Source organism: Tachysurus fulvidraco, chromosome 6 (genome assembly GCF_022655615.1).
Source record: "Tachysurus fulvidraco isolate hzauxx_2018 chromosome 6, HZAU_PFXX_2.0, whole genome shotgun sequence".
Classification (NCBI taxonomy): Eukaryota; Metazoa; Chordata; class Actinopteri; order Siluriformes; family Bagridae; genus Tachysurus; species Tachysurus fulvidraco.
The window spans coordinates 9,908,968-9,925,015 of record NC_062523.1 but is presented as its reverse complement, the minus strand read 5'-3'; the positions used below and the strand labels follow the sequence as shown (position 1 = coordinate 9,925,015).

The 16,048-nt window shown below is 38.2% G+C and overlaps 2 protein-coding genes across 13 annotated transcripts in view; one reads left to right on the top strand and one right to left on the bottom strand.

Annotated features, from left to right (window-relative positions):
• tns1b (tensin 1b) overlaps window positions 1-16,048 on the bottom strand; it is a 230,586-nt gene that overhangs the window by 171,511 nt on the left and 43,027 nt on the right. Inside the window, exon 1 of one of the 11 annotated variants that reach the window (XM_047815142.1) lies at window positions 454-606. The exons of the other annotated variants lie outside the window; for them this stretch is intronic. Within the exon in view, the coding sequence (XP_047671098.1) occupies window positions 454-480 (27 nt within the window). The 5' untranslated portion in view covers window positions 481-606. Of the gene's footprint in view, window positions 1-453; window positions 607-16,048 lie in introns of those variants that run through there. 11 annotated transcript variants of the gene reach the window in all.
• LOC113645383 (gastricsin-like) overlaps window positions 12,813-16,048 on the top strand; it is a 28,535-nt gene continuing 25,299 nt past the window's right edge. The window contains exons 1-5 of one of the 2 annotated variants that reach the window (XM_027150919.2): window positions 12,813-12,907; window positions 13,021-13,141; window positions 13,826-13,943; window positions 14,638-14,756; window positions 15,683-15,873. In XM_027150919.2, the coding sequence (XP_027006720.2) occupies window positions 12,849-12,907; window positions 13,021-13,141; window positions 13,826-13,943; window positions 14,638-14,756; window positions 15,683-15,873 (608 nt within the window). In that variant the 5' untranslated portion in view covers window positions 12,813-12,848. The remainder of the gene's footprint in view (window positions 12,908-13,020; window positions 13,142-13,825; window positions 13,944-14,637; window positions 14,757-15,682; window positions 15,874-16,048) is intronic. The other variant, XM_047815153.1, reaches the window with a different exon arrangement.

Here is a 16,048-nt window from a genome sequence, read left to right as displayed (position 1 = left end):
CTTCACTGAAAAAACATTCCGCAGAACTCCTCATGAACAAGTTGAGGCTTGGAGCAATTTGACAACACTTTTGTCTTCTGTCAAATGGAATAGAATCTCAGAATAGAGCTAAAAACACTGCCTCAGGGGAGGAACTGCTTACAGATTACATGTTGTGTGCCAGTATATCATCATCAGGATGTCATTTCTTAAATGACTCCATCTGTTCTTGTGTAGTGGAGTAAATAAGGAAAAGCCCCTCATAACAAGTGAGAGCAATGATGCATTACGTTTGTCTGTGTTCTGTGCCATGGCAAAAAAAAAAAAAAAAACAATAAAAAAAGGTTCACTTTGAGTAAGCAAGACCGATATTTTCTACACCGATACAGTAACAGACATGTAATGTATTGATCAGAAAGAAGTTAGTGATTGAAAGCAATAGCTCATTGGTTGGAAGCAAAAGCTTAGACTCACCAGCCAAAGGGACATCGCACTACACATTCCAGTTCTCCGGTCAGACACCTCGATCTGAAGCAGCCCTGGGTGTCAGTCGGATCCAAACAGAGGACTTCTTATGCGCACGGTGCCATAATCTCACTCTCTCCCCACGATAGCACTCAGTGAGAACAAGAGCCTGGCTGTCTGGGCTTTGTCCTGACATATTTCCTGAGTTTCATTGTTAGCAATGGAAAGGAAATACACACACACAGACACACACACACACACACACACAGACACATACATACACACCACACACACAAACACACACACACTTTTCTGTGTGATTCTCCTCTGAAAACAAAATGGGTAGGCTGTATTATCCATGCAGCAGGCATTGTAATTCCTTCCTTCATATTTTTTGGGGGGTAAAAGTTTAACCAGTGCTCTGCTAAAAGCTCCGGTTCAAACCCATCATGTTGATTATAGACAGAAATTTCAAAGCGCTAGATCCCGACTGTGCGTATCCCACTGGCTGGAATATTACATGACCAAGAGGCCTCAGTGATTTACAAGCTGCTCATAAGAAAAGCAAATGAGATCGTGTCACACGGAAAGGTCAAGAAACAAAAGGTTTAATGATGGATGGAACTTCATTACAAGAAAATATGTAGTTGTCAGCTCTCTAAAAGGAATATAATGACTAAAAAAAAGAAAGTACCATTTCACAGCATCACATCCATATATATATATACACTCCATGAAGATATACTCCATGAAGATATGCATCTTTAATAAATAGGCTACAGTTAGTCCAAAATGCAGCTGCCAGAGTTCTAAATAGGACATATAACCCCAATTTTATCATCTCTACACTGGCTACCTGTTAAGTTTAGAATTGATTACAAACTGCTGCTACTTACATACAAGGCTCTTAATGGTTTAGCTCCCATGTATCTAACTAGTCTTCTAACACGTTACAATCCTTCACGCTCTCGGAGATCACAAAACTCAGGACTTCTGGTAGTTCCCAGAATATCGAAGTCTACTAAAGGTGGTAGAGCATTTTCTTATCTAGCTCCCAAACTTTGTAATAGTCTTCCTGATAGTGTTCGGGGCTCAGACACACTTTCCCAGTTCAAAAGCAGATTAAAAACTCACCTCTTTAGTCAGGCTTACACACACATATAATACATCCCATAAAATTATGCACCAATACTTTTTCACCTTTTTTATGAACAGCAGATATGTTAATCCCTCTACACTGCTTTTCTCTTTCTACCCATCCCGAGGCATCCAGACATTGTACCAGCTCCAATCGTCTTCCGTGCGATGAAGATTTTGGACCTCCACTGAGATGAGGCTGACTCTATGAGAATCCTGACATCTACCAGCTCCAGTTGGACTCTATGATACCAAGAGGAGATCTGAACTCTATGTGATCTTTACACCAATTCAACACTTGTTTGACTGTATATTTGTAATCACACCACCAGTGCCACCCATATGAGGTTGGGTTCCCCTTTGAGTCCGGTTCCTCTCAAGGTTTCTTCCTTACCAATTTAAGGGAGTTTTTTCTTGCCACTGCTGCCTGAGTCACCTCAGACTTGCTCATTGGGGATAAATACATACATACATACATACATACATACATACATACATACATACATACATACACACTGTGAACTATATATGTATATATATATATATATATATATATATATATATATATATATATATATATATATATATATATATATATATCTTAATTTTTTACTATTTTAATTCTTTGTATTTCTCCTTATGTTTAACTTCTGTTCTATGTTTTTGTTCTGTAAAGCTGCTTTGAGACAAAGCCCACTGTAAAATGCGCTATACAAATAAACTTGAATTGAATTGAATATACTGATGAATTCCTGGGATTTTTGCCACATTACTATTTCAAAACAGCATGGTGTGAATAAAAAATCCACTAAGCAGCAGTTTTGTATGCAGAAACACCTTGTTGATGACAGAGGTCAGAGGAGAATAGCTAGGCTGCTTCAAACTAACAGTTAAGCTACAGTAACTCGCATAACCACTATGGTTACAACAATGGTGAGCAGAAAAGCATCTCAGAAATGACATCCCTTTCATTCTTGAGGCAGAAGGGCTCTTTGAGGCATCAGAGACAACAGTGGGGACAAACACCTGAAGACTGGAAAAAGACCAGGCAACTTCCTTTTTCCAGCAAGACAGGACACTTCTGCATTTCTATGTTTGTAATATCTATCTCACACCTATCTCAAGACCTATCTCACACCCGTTTATGTCTAAAATACTTGAAAAGGTTGTGTCTGTTCAACTGAGCTCCTTCTTACAGGAGAGCAACATCCTTGAAGAGTTTCAGTCAGGTTTCAGGCCCCACCACAGCACAGAAACAGCACTTGTTAAAGTTACAAATGACTTGTACCAGCTCCCAACGTCCTCTTGGGACGAAGCCTTTGGACGTCCACTGAGCCGAGGCCAACTCTAAGAATCCTGAGACATCTCCAGTTAGACTCTGTGATGCTAAGGAGATCTGAAGTCCATGATCCTTACACCAATACAACATTTGTTGACTGTATATTACAATCACACCCCCAGTGTCACCCATATGAGGATGGGTCTCCCTTGAGTCCGGTTCCTCTCAAGGTATCTTCCTTTACCAATTTAAGGGAGTTTTTCCTTGCCACTGCTGAATGAGTCACCTCAGACTTGCTCATACTGTAGGGGGATAAACACATACAGATTTTTAACTATATATATATATCTAATAATAATCTTGAATTTTTTATTCTGTTAATTCTTTTTCTTTTATTGTTCGTTATTTCTTTTATTATTCCTTATGTTTACCTTCTGCTCTATGTTTATGTTCTGTAAAGCTGCATTGAGACAATGTCTATTGTAAAAAGCGCTATACAAATAAACTTGAATTGAATTGAATAATATTACAGTAGAATTCTCTGTAGAGAATTGGTTTAACACTAACTAAGGTTGAATTCATAGGTCCCAAGATTAATTGGTGGTTACAGATGTAAATCAACATGTTCTTGGCTCCACAGGACAAAATACCTACCGGTCGGATGCAGTAAAGATTAAAGCTGATAGTGGAGCGCAGAGAAATGAGCATTAGTTCTGCAATCCAGTCGGCCATCCTAGATTTCTGAAATATTAGTGCACTGGTATAAAAAAAAAAAAAAAAGTCATTGGTGTCGTGTTCAATCCTGAGCTCGGGTTACAACTGGTGCAGAATTTCACGTGTTCTCTGCATATCTGTGTGTGTCCATGTCCAAACGGACAGCTGATACCATCCAGGATGTATTCCTGCCACAAGCCGAGTGTGCCCAAGTGCACCATGAGCTGTATCATGATACACCCTACCAGGATAAAGCAGTTACTGAAGAAGAATAAATGAAACTGATTATTGTATCAAAATGATTCTGCTTAGTTAGAATTATTTATATTGAATCAAAGCAACCGGAAGTCATCTGGGTAACCTCTAAGATCGCGCAGAACACTTTTGAGTCTGGTTTAGTCACTTCTGGCTTAGTTCTGATTAGTTCAAAGGGTTAAGTGACAAGACAATATCCGTCATTACACGAAGCATGATTTACTGCCCCTCAGAGTAGGAGCATGTTTTCATTTTATCAAGTGCCTTGTAGGGAGGAGAGACACAATAAGATACATGTGTTTTTCCGCTATCAAGCTTCCACAGAGCTTTCAACAACTTCTTCCTCCTAACCACAATTATAACCACCGCCACTGCTAGAGAAACCACTCTCGCCATGCCGATGCCTCAGGGACGCTAACTCAACTCAACGGGTGTTAGATTACTACATCATGGATATAACCAGCAACGGTATCAACATCAGTGATATATCAACTTATATGTAACACTAACAATTAAAATGGGGATGTGGTATGTAGTAGCCTAGTGGTTAAGGTGGTGGACTACTGACCGGAAGGTCATAAGTTCAAATCCCAGATCCACCAAGCTGCCACTGCTGGTCCCTTGAGCAAGGCCATTAACCCCTCAATCACTCAGTTGTATAAATTGTAAGTCACTCTGGATAAGGCTGTCTGCTAAAGCCCAGAAATGTAATATTGACATTTACTCCAATGATATTGCACTATTGGGTAAGAAAGATTTTCCTTTACTGATTTTACCACCGAGCGGACGGCTTAGTGGTTAGCACGCTCTCTTTGCACATCCGTGGGTTTGATTCCCACTTCCTAGGTGTGTGTGCAGTGTTTATATGTTGTCTCTGTGATTTCCTCAAGGTACTTCATACATGCCCGAGTTCTGATGCTCACATACCCATTGTGGTGTACAGGCATCAGCAGGGATACTGATATGCAGCTCCATACACAGCAAGCAGCAATGCAAAGTGTGTTCCGACTCCTTTCTGTCATTCACCGGACGACCACTGATCCTTCTATGATCTACTTTCAGTAGGTAATAACCACTGCATACTGGGAACACCAAACATGATCTGAAGTTCTAGAAATGCTCTGACCCAGTCATCTAGCCATCACATTTTGTCCCTTGGCTGATCAGTATGTACATAAGCTTAGCTTTAACTTACAGATTTTCAGACAGTCCTGGAACAAAGAGCAAGAAATAATGTTTTATATTTAGCAACCACTACGTATATTAACAGACCTTTATTTTCTGTCATGTTAAGCCGTTAACTCTAATGTAAGCAATGTCTCAAATGTAGATTTCTGCCGAGCAAATTAATCGAGCAACAAAAGATTTCATTAAAGTCGATGCAAAATATTATTAAAACCTTCTCATAATTATCTAAAGAGAACCAGAGTAAGACGTTTATACATACAGCACAGTATATAAATTACCATGTCAAAAATCATAGTGAATGATGATTAACTGCTTATTATTGTAGGTTGTGTTATATTGTCATTGCCACATAGAGTGGAATGGTGTTATGGTGCAACAGGGTTTATATCGAGGGATTAAGCCCAGAAACATAGACGAGAGGCATATTAATAGTAACACTCAGAACACAGAGTTCCCATGTCGTACTTAGCCACAGAGAGGGAGGAGAAAGCCAGGATGGTGAAAACTCAGAGCATACACTTATATAACACACATTTAAACACACACACACACACACACACACACACACACACACACACACACACACACACACACACACACACACATACACCAAATGAGGCATACTAGCTGCTGCAGGAAACACCTCAATAACAAAACAGCCTGCTAGGACTAACTTTGGTCAAATCTGCTCCATTCCACCCTTCTATCTATAACAGGAAATAGCACTTACTGGACCACACACCACACCTCCATCTAAATCTCACCAGAGAAGCTGTCACCTCCAACGAACGGCCATCGGAGACGGCAGCTTTAACGATATGCATTTTATGATGTCTGCACAAACCACTATCTGTAAACTGCTGGGGCATTTTAGGTGAATGCCAATGGAAAAACTTGAGAGTGATTACAGATGAGCAGCTGTGTACTTTGAGTGGCAGTAATAGCATGTTTTGTGTATACTTTAGGAAATGTGACATCACACCTCCGCGTCGCCTCTCAGGAAAGTAAAGTGAGTGTCTGGGTGAGCTGTCTGCTACAGAAAAAACAAAAACAAAAGCAACACTTCACATAAAAACACACGAGCATGCAAAATACATATTTCACCTGCGAGTATGATGAAAAAAGTTTTGAGTATGTTTACATAAAGTGTGGATGCAATAGAAAGTCTATTCACGGTATAATTTGGAACAAAAAACACACTGCAAAACACAAACATGTACTGTAATTGCAGCAACAGTGTATTATCCTTCTTCCTGTAACTGTTTTGAAAGCAAAGCTGTTGAATAAATTCTTTGTCAGGACTCAAACACGTTTTACCATAGCAGGAAATAAAAAAAAAGAACTGATCAGATTTTGCTTAGAAATGTTTGTTTGTGAGCTTCATTGTTTTGAGCTGTCCTGTGAGAATCTGCCGTGTCTTGTTAGCCCTGAGGTGGGTGCAGGACGGGCCTTAGTAGGGGGAGGACAGCCCAAAGCGTGTGAACTCTTCAGAGGATTAGATATTTCTGCCCCTCCTGCAGAGACCTGCACATACAATGATCATCCCATAGCAGGAGGAAATTAGAGGACAGATCATAGTACTAGGTTGTGTCATGAAAACCAAAAACAAAGCCTTTATTATAACAAAGAACACATTACTTTGAAAGTTGTTCAAAATATCATTATAATGTCATTTAAGCTCAAGAATTTTTATTTATTATTAAAAAAAAAAAAACTTTAAAAACAAAACCGATCACTAAACACAATATTGTTTGTGTTGTACACTAGAGTCCAGCTATAGGTAAAGATGGGTCTAACAGCTATTACACATTGGTTTGAGGAAATTTTCTTTTAATACATGAAAATTGTGAAATAGGGAGGCATTTCTGTTCAGCTTAACAGTGGCAGAACAATATCATTCTGCTTGTTCGTTTACACTTGGTTATGGTTTCAACTTAATGTTACTGCATTCAGCATTCACAAATGCCTTTTTGACTAATATCTTAAACCATTCATTCATCTCCTACCGCTTATCCGAACTTCTCGGGTCACGTTGAGCCTGTGCCTATCTCAGGCGTCTTTGGGCATCGAGGCAGGATACACCCTGGACGGAGTGCCAACCCATCGCAGGGCACACACACTCTCATTCACTCACACACTCACACACTACAAACAATTTTCCAGAGATGCCAATCAACCTACCATGCATGTCTTTGGCCCGGGGGAGGAAACTGGAGTACCCGGAGGAAACCCCCAAGGCACGGGGAGAACATGCAAACTCCACACACACAAGGCGGAGGCGGGAATCGAACCCCCAACCCTGGAGGCGTGAGGTAGAGGGATGCATCCCAACGCAAATCTCGCGGGAGCGGGCAGTTTCACCTTTGCCCCGGGCGGGAGTGGGCGGTCAGAAAATTTAGCAGGAGATCCATGGGACCTGGTGGGATTTGGCGTGTAGCCTAATAATAAGAATGGAGTCAACACATGACTTTGAGAAGAAGGTTAGTATTAGCATTAGTATTAATTTATCTTATTTAAATGCAATCATGTTTAATTCTGTTATTCTGGACATTAGCCTTAACTAATAATTAGTCTGATCAAAATTACAATACAATGAAAAAATCCACGGGAGTGGACTCAAACATTGCGGGTGCGGGGGTGGGGGGGGTGGGGGGTGGAACATGCAGCTCTATTGTGAGGCGAACATGCTAACCACTAAGCCACCGTGCCCCCAAGTTTTTTTCAATAGTTTTGATTTTCTTGAAATTTCTGGAACTCATGAGACCAGATGAGAGTAATGAGGGTGTATCTTCTAAAAGAGAAGATCTTTGCTCATCTAAAAATCTGAAAATCAAGAGGTGAGATATGGCTCTTGTTTAAACATTCATCCCACGATTAGATGAAATTAGAAGATTTTCAAAACATGAGCCAACATCTCATCGACCTGATACAGACCATATCTTACTGTATCAGCCATCGATTTGCTTTTATTACAACAATACCTCCATCTTGTGGCCAGAGACCCTTGGCCTATCTATTTATAATGCACTACACATATTATGCACATGGAGTCAAGTTTACATATACATATGCTGTCAGCTACATTCACACACCACAGTCTTAACAAATGTTTATACTGATGTGAGTACAGATGTGCTTGTCTCAGTATCAATGGGCACTAATTTTACTAATAAATTCTTCACTTTAAAGATTATATTTGTTCACTTAAATTTGGAAAGTGAGGGAAATTAGATCTGGATGGTTTGGTATGGATCTGTTTGTAGGATTTTAAGGGGTTAAAACTAAATGAAGTGAAAGACTGGAATTAGGAATGAAGCCTTTAGTCTACTTTCCCACAGTTTACTGATTGGTATTCATCACCCAATCTGTTTAAGCTATGTATACACACCAATGCTGTCTGCATATTCATGAATCCTCAGACAAAGTTAGAGACGAGATTGAACGTCAAAAGTCAGAAACCCCCACACGTCGGTTTCAGAAACTTGTGTTTGTGCACACATGTGAAAGGCTCTCGCAAAATAAACCCTTTTATTGAACTTCTTCAACTTTGACTTTAGTACTATGAGAAGCCATCGAGCACAGAGGGTGGTGTTAACCTAGCTTAAAAGTGTGTGTGTGTGTGTGTGTGTGTGTGTGTGTGTGTGTGTGTGTGTGTGTGTGTGTGTGTGTGTGTGTGTGTGTGTGTGTGTGTGTGTGTGTGTGTGTGTGTGTTTCACAGCTGCTTTCACCAGCTGTCATTCAGACTCTCCCAACATCAGATTTTACAGCTAATGATTCATTACCACACACACACACACACACACACACACACACAGAGAGAGAGTTTTATGTAGCACCATGATCCTGGAGAAACGTTGTCTCATTTCACTTTGTACTGCAACATCTATATATGGTTGAAATGAAAATAAAAGCTTCTTGACTTGACTTCACACACACACACACACACACACACACACACACACACACACACACACACACACACACACACACACACACACACACATACATACATACAAACTAATAACAAGTTAAGGCAGGTACAAATCACAAATATATAAATAATATATACAACTCTATGCTCTATAAGAATGAACATGAATTAAACATGCATCATTTCCAAATGTTAATATATTTTGCCATGTGGCTGCATATGCATTGATCCTCCTCATCATAGAAAGAAACATTAATAATAAACACCAATCATTTCATCTCGACCAGATATGTTTCATTCTCCTTCCATTTCTCTTTGAATCTCTCGGCCCCAGAGCTCTGCTCCTTTACTCATGGGGGTGAAACTACAGTAACATTAATTCTAATTTACACTAAATAGACATTATTATCTATACACATTTACAATTAATACAATTCTTTTTCAGTAATTTAGACAGAGCTTGTTTAGTTTACTCATATGTATTAATACATTAACTAACGAGCATGCACTAACCTGTACTCGTCATTACGTTCAGTTCCAGCATCATTAAAGCTCTAATCTCAGGAGAGATTTTGGCATTTGTTAATTTTATGATTGATATGACTTGATGGTCAGTGTTTTTTTTTTTTTTTAACAAATAAAGCATCCTTTCTTTTGTAGATATTGGAATTTAAATTTAATTTCCCAGATGTTTGCAATTTTTAAAATGAAAGTTCTAAGTTATAATTCGCCACAGGTATTAAGTCACCGAGTGCAGATGTTAAAACAAAGACCAGACTTGAAATCTCTTGAAGACGTTTTTTTTACAGAGTGAGTTAGGCATAACCGTTTGATGTTTTGTGTTACCATGTTGGAAAAACAAAAGCGATAAAATTCTGGAAAGTCTTCTAAAGACTTCTAAAGTTCACCCATAATATTGTAGTCATAAAGCCAAACCACAATATCTCAGGTTATCAGATAGAGCCTTTTATACCCTCAGGACCATTCAATACAAATAAACCCTTTTCCCAATGATATAATTATCCCCTAATAACCTTTAGACCCAGCCTTTATGTTATAACTTTGTTTTTAATCTGCTTCAGATCCTCAGAACAGCTTTTGGATCCTCTCATTCGAAATTACATGACATGTCTGTTCTAATTCAAGCCAATTCTGCATGCCAATTCTTGTAAATTCTTCTTGATATATCCGTTATAACTCTGCCAGATGTCTTACGCTGCCTTCTTTTCAACCGTTTTTACTCTGCTGATATTGCTTTATACTTTGGATTGTTGTTCTGTAAAGTAAGGACATTTATTTTATGTCTAGATACTGGAATTCAATAAGCTGCATTTAATTGTTTGTCATCACAACACATATATATGGACTTTATGCAGCCGGGACAGGGACATTATGCATACTAAGAGATGATCTAGTCAGGTGGTTAAAGGTACAGTAGGGTCTCCGATTTTTGAAAGGCAATGTTGACATATAAAATCACCAAAATAAACACGCCCCTAACTCAAATGGGTCCCACCCCTGTATTGATAGCTCCGCCCACACATACATAACCCAGGCAATTAATGGAAAGAAATGTGTCTTTATCATAGCTAAAGGGAAGAACAATACTCTCTCATTTTCTACCGCTTATCCGAACTACCTCGAGTCACGGGGTATCTCAGGCGTCATCGGGCATCAAGGCAGGATACACCCTGGACGGAGTGCCAACCCATCACAGGGCACACACACACACACACACACACACACACACACACACACACACTCTCTCTCTCTCTCTCTCTCTCTCTCTCTCTCTCATGCAATCACACACTACGGACATTTTTTTCCAGAGATGCCAATCAACCTATCATGCATGTCTTTGGACCGGGGGAGGAAACTGAGTACCCGGAGGAAACCCCCGAGGCACGGGGAGAACATGCAAACTCCACACACACAAGGCGGAGGCGGGAATCGAACCCCCAACCCTGGAGGTGTGAGGCAAACGTGCTAACCACTAAGCCACTAAGCCACCATGCCCCCCGGAAGAACAATATGATTGCAGATAAACAAACAAGAAAAAATGACACACACGCATAATCATGCAAAGGATGACATATACAGTATTAGTTCTGTGTAACAAAGCAAAACTAACGTTACTCACCTATTGAGACGGAAAAAAGCGCCTCGGCGTCTTAAGTAAAGTTGAATTTCCCGAGTCAATAACTCCAGAGCTAAACGCTGTTACTACACAAAACGCGGTTGTAGCTGCCTCTCTACATTACTACGATAGAAAAGAGATGTTATTTGTGTAGTAACAGCTTTTAGCTCAGGAGTTATTGACTCGGGAAACGCCAATCTGTGAATATGTGGCCAACTTCCTGCTCCTTCAGTTCTCTCCAGGGCTGGAAAGCTGATCCTATATTAACACGTCATACTTCTTGCCTTATCGTAAGCCTTTCTTCGTTTTCTTTCTTTGTTTTTATCCTCCAATGTTAAAACCGCTTTCTGCTAATGTCACACATGCGCACTGAACACTCTCTCCGCCCATATTGACAAGCCCCACCCCTTTATGCTCATTGGCTACACGTTTGTTTTGATTTTTGTTTTGATTTTTGTTTATTATTCGGCCCGACTCAGTTTTCTGAAGCATTTCTCAAAAATCGGAGACCCCTCCTTTAACATCATATTATAGGCTTCCAATTACACAAAATACTATCAGAATTTTCTTCAGAAGCTTCCATCCTCATTTATTCCTATTATTCCTTTTTTATATCACAAAAACAGATACCTGTGAACAGAAATGAATGAAGCAAGATAATAAATTATGGTCAGTCAATCTTTTTTTTATTTTTTCATTTTGGGGGTTCCCATTTTCAGCATTGAAAATAAGCATCTAAAATTTGAAGCCCTTATATAAGATTCTTCATAAGATAATAAAAACGTCTAACACCGTAAGACAATAGTGTCTAATTTTATATCAGACTTGCACAAAAAAAGAAAATGTCTGATAAGTCAATTTCCATTTTACCAGTGGAATCGTCAGTGTACTGGTAAAAAAAAAATCCTCAACATCTAAGCAACAATCACCTTTGATTATGGCCCGTCACTGTAAAACATCATGGACTGATTTCTGATTAAAATAAGTGAACTTATTTCTTATCTTTATCTCCAAATTTCATGAGAAGTTTTACATGTTGAACTCTTGAGTTTTTGAACAACGACACTTAATGTAGTCCATTGTCGACTATTATGTGGGAGTTGAAAGTTTACTCATGTTTTTAAGGCAGCAGGTTTATTCATTCATTCATTTTCTACTGCTTATCCGACCTACCTCGGGTCACGGGGAGCCTGTGCCTATCTCAGGTGTCATCAAGCATCAAGGCAGCATACACCCTGGACGGAGTGCCAACCCATCGCAGGGCACACACACACTCTCATTCACTCACACACTCATACACTACGGACAATTTTCCAGAGAGCAGCAGGTTTAACCATCATGAAATGTTTTACAGTGTAGGAAATTAAAGCCAACTAAGATTATGTGTTTGTTTTGCCAAGGACAAAGATAAGGCAGAACCCTAAATGATATTCAGTGGCATGAAACATAACAGTAATCTTTAAGATAATAATTCCCACTGACTGTTGCATTTTCTCACATGTGAGACATTGAGGCGTTATCAGCTTCCATAATATACACCTATATAATTAGTTAAAATCAGTTTACATTATATCAGATAAAAACAATGAACAAATAAAGAGAACATCAAATGTGCCGCAACATACTAAAACCTATTTGAGAAGGCCAAATAATACAATAATCCTTTTTTTTGTTTGCTGCTGCTGGATAAGGTCAGATTATAAATATGCGAGATTCAGGTGGCGGTTGTGTGTGTGTGTGTGTGAGAAGAAATCTGCCAAGGCATGATGAGGTGTCTGATATTCGGTCTGCTATGTCTGGCTCTTACTGAGGGACTTGTCAGGTAAGAGAAAGAGGGCCAAAGAGAACTAATGAGGACAAGAATCAAAAGAAATTGAATCAAGAGCATAGACTTTTTTCTGATTCATGATGTTATTCTATGCATGTTGTCTGCAGAGTTCCTCTTGTTAAAAAGAAGACCATAATGAAAGAAAGGGGTCTCCTCAAGGAAATTCTGAAGTACTCACAGTACACCTCTCAGCAAGGTTACAGTGAGAGCCTGATCAACCAAAATGATGTAATATATATGATTATTTAAGAACATTGTCTTCGTTGTGCAGTTTATTGCTATAGAGAAATTTTGCTTAATTACTGAAGTTTTAAATTTTTGATAAACAATCAAGAGTTAACAACATATTTTTCCTTCTTGGTTCTGAAGTTAATATCTAAGTAGTATAATATGAACAAACTATTTCATTAAGAACTGAATGTCTACCTTTTATATTAGGAAATTGCAAATGGAATATGAAACTTCTACCGTGTGCAAAAAATGTGCAAAAAAGTTCTTGAAAAGTATTGTACTACAATAAATATCTTCAAATGTGGTTTTGAGTTTTTAACTATGCAAATATCTAAGATAATGTTCTTAGCTACAACCTCACTAAATACTAGGTTCATGGTTACAAAGGTTTCATTGATTGATTGATTAAAGAATAATGATTAAGTGGTGGTGCAGCACCTTATTTAAATCAGTAAATTCATTTTAAATAAATCTTGAAATTTGGCAAAGCATTCTGCTTGATCAACTGCACATATTGGATTAGACAAGTAAATCTGAAATGTCCACAATCGCAATTTCCTCAATCCCATTCTGCATAAATATACAGGATTATGTACTGATTATGACAGGGCAACAGGAGGTTGCTTTGGTACCAATGTTTTGCACAGGTGTTTAACAAACCCATTTCTATGTATCCTTCAGATGGCGTATTTTGGAAAGGTTGGTATTGGAAGCCCTCCACAGTACTTCTACCTACACTTTGACACCGGCTCCAGCACTCTGTGGGTTAACTCTGTTTACTGCAACAGTGCTGCCTGCAGTGAGTACTATACACACTAGAGAACCTCAATCCACATGCATTGGCATCATATAACTATCAATACAAGGACATTGACAAAGTTGATTAAACATGCAATAAACACACATTCCCTCACCACACCTTTCTTTTTTTCGTGGGAAATAATAAGACCCCCAGCTTGTCATGTTACCAAGAAACTACAAATCATTTCTTCATAAAGAGTTTACCAGGTCTCAAAGTAACCTTGCAGGCTCCTTCCAAAAATGTTAATACACCATCTTCTCGCTGGAAACGTGTACATTTCAAAAATTACCTAATTTTGTTAATTTCGTATCTGTAAATTCAGTAATTTGCTGTGTATGCTGTCTCTATAAAAACAATAGCACATAGGAATTTAGGATAGGAATAGGAATAGGAAAGCATATAAGTACAATAATAAAACATGTGATCGGCCCTGAGGCTGGAACTTAGTCACTTAGTCAACAAAAACAAAACAAACATAAATCAACACTTCCTGACCAATCAGAATTGAGAATTCACCAGCACTGTGGTATAAGTGGGGTTAGTAACATCAGCCAGACTTAATCTACAATCCGGTTACTGTATATATGACCGGAAAAAAATTGTATTCTAGTACTCTTGTTACAATCCATTCTCATTGAGATTATATCTGCAGTGACTTTGTCTAGCTGTAAGATTTCAACTTGTTTTACAGACGGTCATCCCCTCTTCGACCCAAGCAAGTCTTCCACGTTCACCAGCAATCAACAACCTTTTTCAATCACTTATGGAACAGGAAGTGTCCAGGGTATCATTGGCTATGACACCGTCACTGTAAGTCTGCTCTAACCGTTGAATAATAAACTGACTCCATTGCTACAGATTTAGTGGTCTCTGAGGTCTCTGAGAATAAGAACAAAGACAACGTTTCTTTATAATTGATATTTGTTATTGTTGATATTTGGCATAATTGGATTTATTTCCATTCAAAATTCAATTCAAATGTATTCGTATAGCGCTTTTAACAATGGACATTTTCTCAAAGAATCTTTACAGAAAATAAGAAAAATAATACAAAATGTTAAATATTATACAAAGATTAATATAATACAAAAATTCAAGATTAATAAATCTTGTTACTGGAACATTTTAGCACTTTGTTTAACAAACTGGTTTAAGTTTATTAAAAAAGGGCTTCCATTTTACTCAGATCAGCCTACATTAGTTTTTTTTTTTACAGGGTCAACTTTATACTGCATAAATGCCCTTGCTGCCAAATGTTTAAATGAATTAACACTTATTTAAACTGCAGTTGTGAAGTAAACGTACAAGAAAGAATCTGAAAATAAAAAGATGTTAAACTGAAGTAATTCGCTGGTTTCAGTTGCTGATCATAAACTTGTGCACATTTTATTAAGAAACTAACATGAAAAACATTAGCAAAGCCATACCAAACAGGGTTACTAATATCTCAAATGTTAGCAATATCAAAGAATACAAACATGCTGAATGCTAATAGCTACTTGGCACAGGGCAAACTGCCTTGATAAGTACAAAGTGTATGTAGAGGCAGATAGAGTACAGTGGTATTGGATCTCATTTTAGTTATCATATATGTTAACATTTAAATTGAGATCAACTTGTTAATATTAAAATATTTTTTGAGATTTTTTTTTGGAAATCAGTTTTTAAAGAGTTAAATATATACACTGTTTAAACCCACCAACGATTCTGTGTGCTCTAATATTTACCTCCTGTAGATGGGTCAACTGACTGTCACAAATCAGAAGATCGGTTTAAGCACTACAGAGCCTGGTAATCATTTTGCAAGGCCTCTGCATGATGGACTCATGGGTCTAGCCTTTAAACCTCCTAGTGACCAGACCATTGTGGACACCATGATCCAAGAAGGTGTTATTGAAGAGCCAATATTTGCTTTTTACTTAAGCAGGTAAAAATATATTTGTGTTGCAGAAAACATACAACAACATAATTTTGAAAAAGACAGAGTTTGTCTTCATTATAATCCTTCTGTAATTACATATTCATGCATCATTCCTGATTGTAGATTCTGCATTTTACTTGATCCAATTGAATAATTATCTGATTATTATACTAGAATATGA